Source organism: Vidua macroura, chromosome 7 (assembly GCF_024509145.1).
Source record: "Vidua macroura isolate BioBank_ID:100142 chromosome 7, ASM2450914v1, whole genome shotgun sequence".
NCBI classification, from domain to species: Eukaryota; Metazoa; Chordata; class Aves; order Passeriformes; family Viduidae; genus Vidua; species Vidua macroura.
In genome coordinates, this window is record NC_071577.1 from 26,258,158 (window position 1) to 26,265,324 (window position 7,167).

Consider the following 7,167-nt stretch of genomic DNA (forward strand, 5'->3'; position numbering starts at 1 on the left):
ATCTCACATCCTTATCTTCTCTTTGTATTTCTACCCTGCCCAGGTGCAACCCACTGCAAATATAAATCCAAAAGGTAATTAATAACCTCCTCAGCAGGAATAGAAGTCATCTCAGATAAGATACCTGAGCCATCCTGGGATATGAACACAGTGAAACATATCTTCTGCACCTGTTAATGAATAGCCATTCATACTTCAGAGCAGTTGAGAAAGCTTCATCAGAAACCTGTACTTCAATTACGACCTCTGCATTAATGAAGAAAGCACAGACGTGTGCAGAGTCATGCCTCACCACATGGAAATGTGACCAAAGCACACTGAATCAAGAATAAAAAGCAATATGCAGAACCACACTGTCCTGCCTGTGAGAGGAAGCAACATTCCTACAGGGCAGGGGCTGATCTCTCTGGTGAACAGTAAATAGGACTCAAAGGAATTAAGCAATTAAGCAAAGCAATTAAGTTCTGTCAGGGGAGGTTTAAGCTGGATATTAGGAAAGGGGTCTTCACCCAGAGAGTGGTTGGGCACTGCAACTGGCTTCCCAGGGAAGTGGTTACACCACTAAGCCAGTTGGGATATGAGGATATGCAGGTTGATATGAATAACACCAGATACCTCAATACATTAATTGACTTCGGTAAGGGAAATTTGAAGCACCAAATTAAAAAGAAAAACTAAGAGTATGGAAAACAAGTTCAGGGTTACTGAAGTCAAACTCGTGAGCCACAGACTTTTTGCAACTTGGGAAAAAGTTCCTACTTAGGTCCAGCTTTGAATTAATCTTTTGAAGATGTCAGGTTCATTAATGAATTATTATTGCTGTGGCTTATCACTACTTATCACTTATCATTTACATGTAATCATGTAAAGCTTAATTTGGAATAAAAATAAGCAACCCCTCTGCTACTTCCTTGCTATTTTTTCTCCAGCAGAAAAATTTGTTTATAAATTTTGTTAATAACCAAAGTTATTAACAATACTTTTGTTTTCTGACCTGTATTGTTTAGGGATGGGAGAGGCAGTCTTCAAAAAACCCCCAGATAAAACCAAACTGAAACTCACAAGTCAGACCATAAAAGATGTTCCAGCATCTTGACAGTTTAAATGGATTATTTGGAGGCAATAATTAACTCAAAAAGCAGCTTTTTCACCAAGATTGAATGTCCAAAGGATTGGCTCAACATGAAAATTTATTATTGTAACTCAGTGTGGATTAGGTGACTCAAACATCCGGACACGAGAGCCTGCTACCAGACCAAGAGGGAGTGAGCCACGGGGAGCAAAGCATTCAGGTGGACCAACTCCGAGATCTGTACACAACAGAACACACCACAGGCTGTAGTGCAGTTATCTGTGGGTGGTGATGAAGAATTAGCAGAACCAGCCAGCAGAAGAGCACGAGTTGCTTTTACCATTCCAGCCAAGATGCTCTTTTTCTCTCCATCTTGCAGCACATGGCCGAGTCCCTTGAGGAAATTGGAAAAGGCAGAGAGATGTGTTCTCTCTTCCCCCTTACATCTGCCCATTCCTCCACTCGTGGAGCTCTACGCTATTCCTCAGGCACAGATAAGGACATACCAATATGAGCCAAGCTTCTTCAAGTTATTTAAGCTTTCCTCAGATTCACCTCAGCACATTCAAGCAACAAAATGTGCAATTAACTAGAAAGGAAAGTGGTTTTTAATGGCTTCACCAGTAACCAGGGCCACTCAAACTACTGGATAGCACTACTAGTGTCTCCATAGTTACACCTATAAATACAGAACTTTTGTTTAGCAACAAACTGTTCTTGAGCCAGATGAGGGAGAAGTGCATTAAGAAGCAGATCCTGTGAGGTGGGACAATGTTTATCATGCAAATGTCCTCCCTTACACAACTGGCTGAGACATAAAACTCCTTCTCCCTTTTCCACCTCCCCTGGAAGGTATTGGGACTTTTGTAGGCATGACAGCATTCATCCCAGGCTCAGTTAAGATTATGTGAGACAGCTGTCATGGCTTGGTCATAAAACATCAAAGACCCCTGAAACACCCCCATACCCAGTTTGGACCTGGACTGCACATGATCCACAATGTTACATCAAACAGTGGAAACCCCACCCCCTTCAGGGGAGGAACCTGGGTATTCCCACCACACCTGAAAATGCTAACCCAGTGAACTTTTGTTTCAGGGGCTCCCCCACCTCCCACAGATCAAGACTGTGACCATCACCTCGACTAAGGGACACTGAAGTCACCCACAATCAAGTCTTGTCACTGGATCCGTGTTTTCATCTTTTCCTATTTTTTCCCTTTCCTATACTTTTTTATCACTATTTGCTTATGTATGTATTTTTTATACTTTTGCTTTTTCTATAGCTAACCAAAACAGCTACACACCTCCATGCCACTGCAACCAAATTATTCTAAAACATATTTACCATCCCAGTCCTACAGCCCATGGATGACTCCATGCTGAAGTAGGGCTACATCCAAAGGAGGCTGTGACACTGTAGGAAGCCTACAGTGGAGCAGGCCCGTGGCAGGACCTGTGCCCTCAGAGGAGCCCAGGAGCCCATGCTGGAGCAGGTTTGCTAGCAGGACTTGTGACACCATGAGGGACCCACGCTGGAGCAGAGGAACTGAGAGGAGCCCTCCCCTTGAGGAAGATGAAGCAGCAGAGTCAGCATATGATGGACTCAGTCCCCATCCCTCATGCCCCTGTGCAGCTGCTGGGGAGGGCAACAAAATCAAGAGTAAAGCTGAGCTTGGGAAGAAGGGAGGGGTGATTGGAATTAATATTTGGTTTTATTTCTCATTATCCTACTCTGATACAACTGGTCATAAATTACATTGGTTTCGCCAAGTCAGATCTGTTTTGACCATGACAGTAGCTGCCCTTATCTCAACCCACAGACCTTTTATTCTATTTTCTCTCCCTTGTCCAGTAGAGGAAGGCAGTGATGGGGCAGTTTTGGGGGGCACCTGGCACCCACCATACATAACAGACAGGACTTTCTGCAGAAAAGACAAAAATTATTCCACTCCATCATCACCCTTTTATTGATAAAAGGACAGATCTTGACAGTGGAGAAAAAAGGATGTTTCACAAGGAGAACAGGAAGTCGCTTCTACTGGTCTTTCAGTTCCTTCAGTCTTCTGATGGCAGATTTGACTGTCACTGCAGAGGTGGTACTGGAGGAAGAAGCAGAGTCATTTGCATGTGGCAGAACAACTGTGCTGGTGTTTTTTATTTTTGAGAAACCACTTATCATTTAATCTGACTGCGCTGTCAAACAGGGTCTAACTCCACTTTTATTTTTCTGACAACAAAGCGTAGGCCTGAGTCCACAAAGCACATGGAACTTCACAGGCTACAACCCAACCCAAATCTCCCAGTCATGCACTGACCACGTGCACCAGCGTGTGGGCTCAGATCCCTCACGACTGCTACGCGTGGGGCAGGAGTCTCTTCTACAGAATTGTGGGGGAAGGAGCAAAGAAGGGGAGTAAGCAACAGCACCCTCACAATAAAGGTTATAATAATTCAATTCTTTGCTTTCACAACGAAAGTAAAACATGAAAATAACTTTTCTTGGAATAAATCTGGCTTTGCCTATTGCAAAGAATAGCAGTCAAATTGACTTTGATCCACAGCAATCAAATTTTAACAGAACAGGCAACTTCCCCCATTACTATCTCAAGACAGATCTACTTAATGATTAGTAGATCAAAATTTAAAAAAAGAAAAAGAAGATAAAAAGTCAAAAGCTGTATAATAACACAGCTATGTAAGAATAAATGCTGACTGGAGCTTTTTTATTTCCTTACTTGTAAGTCCAAGCACCACCAGCAACTGTCTTCATGCAGGATCCACAGTGCCAGATACCCACAGCCTTCCTCTTCATTTTGGTCTGGAACAGAAGAAAAAAGGGAAAAATAAAAGTCATTCTCCATCAGCTGAAAAAGCCAAACAAGAAACTTCAAGCAAGGCCTTCACAGCACTCCTATAAGCCAAGTTTAGATAAGAAAGGAACAGAAAATCCTTTTACTCAAATTCTGCAGACACTTCTGAAAACACTTTTCCATTCAGATATGAACTGGGTCATTTCTGAAGGCATCATCAAAACTTCAGCTTATTTTGAAGGAGAAAAATAGTAAGGAGCTACCTTGGTTATAACAACTGATATTCTCACCTGGTTTGGTGCTCACGTAACTCCACTGTTCCTAGGACTCCCTGGGCAAGCCCAGCTTGCCAATCCAGACCCACTTCCAACAGCATCTAAAGAGTGAGTGGTGGGTACGGAATTCCCTCCCCCACACAGGTATCCATCACTTTGCAGAGGAGACAGTAAGTTTGCCCACACCTATGCCTGATTTAGGCACCTCTGCAGGCAAGACTATGAACATTCTCACTTCATATAAGAAAGGCAGTAAGTTAAAAACAAACAAAAACCCAACAACAAATCAAAGCAAGAAAAAAACCCATAATGAAAATATTTTTAAATTTCCAGTTTAAAGATTCCTACTCTACAGATATCAATAAGAACATAAGATAACTGTGATGTTTTAAATCTGTCAGGTGTATTTTATTAATTATGTAAAACATATAATATGGCAACATCACTCATTCTTTTGCATCATGAAATGTAATAATGTTTGTTTTCATTTAACTACTACTAAAGATACAGGTGAAATGTCTACTCTCTTTTTCAAGAACTCCGACGGTAGCCCAAAGCTCACTACACACTAGTCCCTGTCTTGGAATTAGGCATGTTTCTCTTCAGTACAAAAATCACTGAAGCATCAAATCACCTTTCTAGCATCAGTAACAATGTGATTTTTAAAGACTTTTGGGAGGGGAAGGAGATCTCTCACCTTGCCACAGAAGGAGCAGGTATACTTGGCATGCTGGCTGATTTCAATCTTCTTCACCATTTTCCTAAGGGACGCACCGTAACGGGTCCCATATTTACCCACGATCCCGACCTTCTTGGTGCGCTTAGCCTGTTGGGAGGCAAACCAGAATGAGCTGCAGCTCTACAAAGACAGCTTTCCCCTCACTGCTCCCCTCTCCCGACATGGCAGCTGAGTGCTGAGCACCCTACAGCCGGGCTGCAGCCTCCCCTGCCGCTGGGAAAACTGAGTATTCCCAGCGTCAGGAAATGGGTCAGGCTGGAAGGGACCACAGTGGTCACCTGGTCCAACCTCCCTGCTCAAGCAGGATCGGCCCGGAGCACATGGCACAGCGCTGCATCCAGACGGCTCCTGAGTATCTCCACTGAGGGAGACTCCACACCCTCTCTGCGCAGCCTACCCAGTGCTCGCTCACTGCACAGCAAAGTTCTTTCCCGTGCTCAGGTGGGACTTCCTGTGCACGGCCTTCTGCCCGTTTGTCCTACGGCCTGGCACAACCGAGAAGAGCCTGGCTCCTGCCTCTTGACACCCCCTTTAGATATTCGTACGCTATTTTTACTATTTTATTATTATATATTTATATGAGATCCCCTCTCAATCGCCTCTTCTGAGGCTGAACAGGCCCAACTCCCTCAGCCTGTGCTCATGAGAGCTGTTCCAGTCCTCTAACCGCTGCCCTCCCCCAGAGCATTACCGATGAAACGCCACCGGGCTGGCGCTGCTGCAGCCCCGCAGCTTCTGCCGGGACACTTCGGGCCGCCGAGACCGGGCAGAGCCTCGTCCGTTCCGGGGCTAACCGGCGGCGGCACGGAGCGCTGCAGCCCCTCTGTCCCCCGCGCCCCGGCTGCCATTCCCCTCACCCAGGCCGCCTCCCCCCGGCCGCCCGAACCCAGCGAGCCGCTGTCGCAGCGCGGAGCCGGGGCCGGCTCGGTTACGCGGCGCACCCCCGACCCCGGCTCCGCGCTGCCCCGGGCGCGCCCCGCGGGCTCAGCGCGGCTGTCCCGGTGCGGATGGCGGCGGATGGCGGCGGACGGGCCCGGCCTCACTCACCATCTTCCGCCGGCGCCGACGCGGAGAGGGAGCCGCAGTGCGCAGGCGCGGGCGGGCCGGCGCGGGTGGAAGTGACGCAGGAGCCCGGGCGGGCTCAGGGGGCGTCTGCAGGCTCCGTCACTGGAGGCACTTCCGAACCGTCTGGATGCAGGCCCGTGTGCTCTGCCATGGCCCTGCTGGAGCAGGGAGGTTGGAGCAGGTGAGCACCGCGGGCCCTTCCAGCCTGACCCAGCCTGTGGAACCCAGTGTGAGACCCGGGCGGTACTTGAGCGCCAGCACTGCCGCAGCTCAGATTCCTGGGTTTCCACCGAGGGAAGTCACAGCAGAAAAGGAGACCGGGTATTCCATTCACTCACCTGGTTTTTAAAGAGAATGAGCAGCAGGTAGATATCAAAAAAGGGACAGAAAACGTGTCCACAACTGCAGAAAAAGTAAATAATAACATATACATAAATCAGCGAGGATGAATTCTTACCATAAAACATACCAGCCCTAAACTATGACGTTTCAACAGTTTTGGCATCAGGTCAGGTTAAGGCAACTTCCTAATTTCCTTGGGGTTACCCAGTGCTGAAACCACCAGCTCTGAAAGCCCTCGTGTGCTGCTTCAGAGGTGATTCCCAGCACCAAAACACAGAGGGAAAAATACACCAGTGCCACCGCGCTGCAATGCTTCTAAGGTGATTAGCAACCCATTAACCTCCATTAGGAAATGTAATCCAGTTAGCATGACAGCTTTTCCATGTGCAGAGCCAGCTACGGTTCATCCCCTCCTGCCAGGAGAGGGCCAGAGCTTCCCAGTCCACCTAGAGAAACCATCCTCAGGTAATTTTCCTCCATACCCACCCTGGCTGCCTCGAGCAATGACAGCACTCTTCACTTGCAGTTTGTTTAGTTAAGAGGGAATCAAGGAATCGAGTGTACCCAGCCACTCTGTTACTTTCCCTGGCTGGGATCTGTACTTTAAGAGATGCTCATGGGCAGATGTCACATTCCTTCTTGGCTCTTGCTCTCAGGGTTTGAACACCGACACTTTTAATTCCCTCTTGTCATGCCAGGCTCCCCATTCCCTGATCATCCTTGCATGCTCTTCTGGGAGCTGGTGGGCCAGAGCAATGTCTGATATGAGGGCTCAGCAAGACTTTAGGCAATGGTATTTTTATCTCCCTCAGCTGAATCAAAATTTCATTTGATATATCCTACGAATATATCTGCCCTTTTC

The 7,167-nt window shown here is 47.0% G+C and overlaps 1 protein-coding gene across 1 annotated transcript; it reads right to left on the reverse strand.

Moving 5' to 3' along the window:
* Positions 1 to 3,023: 3,023 nt before the first annotated feature.
* RPL37A (ribosomal protein L37a) lies at positions 3,024 to 6,035 on the reverse strand. Its single transcript, XM_053982066.1, has 4 exons — positions 5,946 to 6,035; positions 4,857 to 4,985; positions 3,810 to 3,892; positions 3,024 to 3,173 (listed from the first exon to the last, which is right to left on the reverse strand). Exons 1-4 carry the CDS (start codon positions 5,946 to 5,948, stop codon positions 3,110 to 3,112), a joined length of 279 nt encoding a protein of 92 aa, XP_053838041.1. The 5' UTR covers positions 5,949 to 6,035; the 3' UTR covers positions 3,024 to 3,109.
* Positions 6,036 to 7,167: the final 1,132 nt, after the last annotated feature.

Excerpts from the sequence above, each read along its gene's own strand:
- RPL37A (XM_053982066.1), bottom strand. Across the intron at positions 3,893-4,856 it reads CCTGCTCCTTCTGTGGCAAG|ACCAAAATGAAGAGGAAGGC; the intron begins GTGAGAGATCTC and ends CTTCTGTTCCAG. Across the intron at positions 3,174-3,809 it reads GGTGGTGCTTGGACTTACAA|TACCACCTCTGCAGTGACAG; the intron begins GTAAGGAAATAA and ends TTCTTCCTCCAG.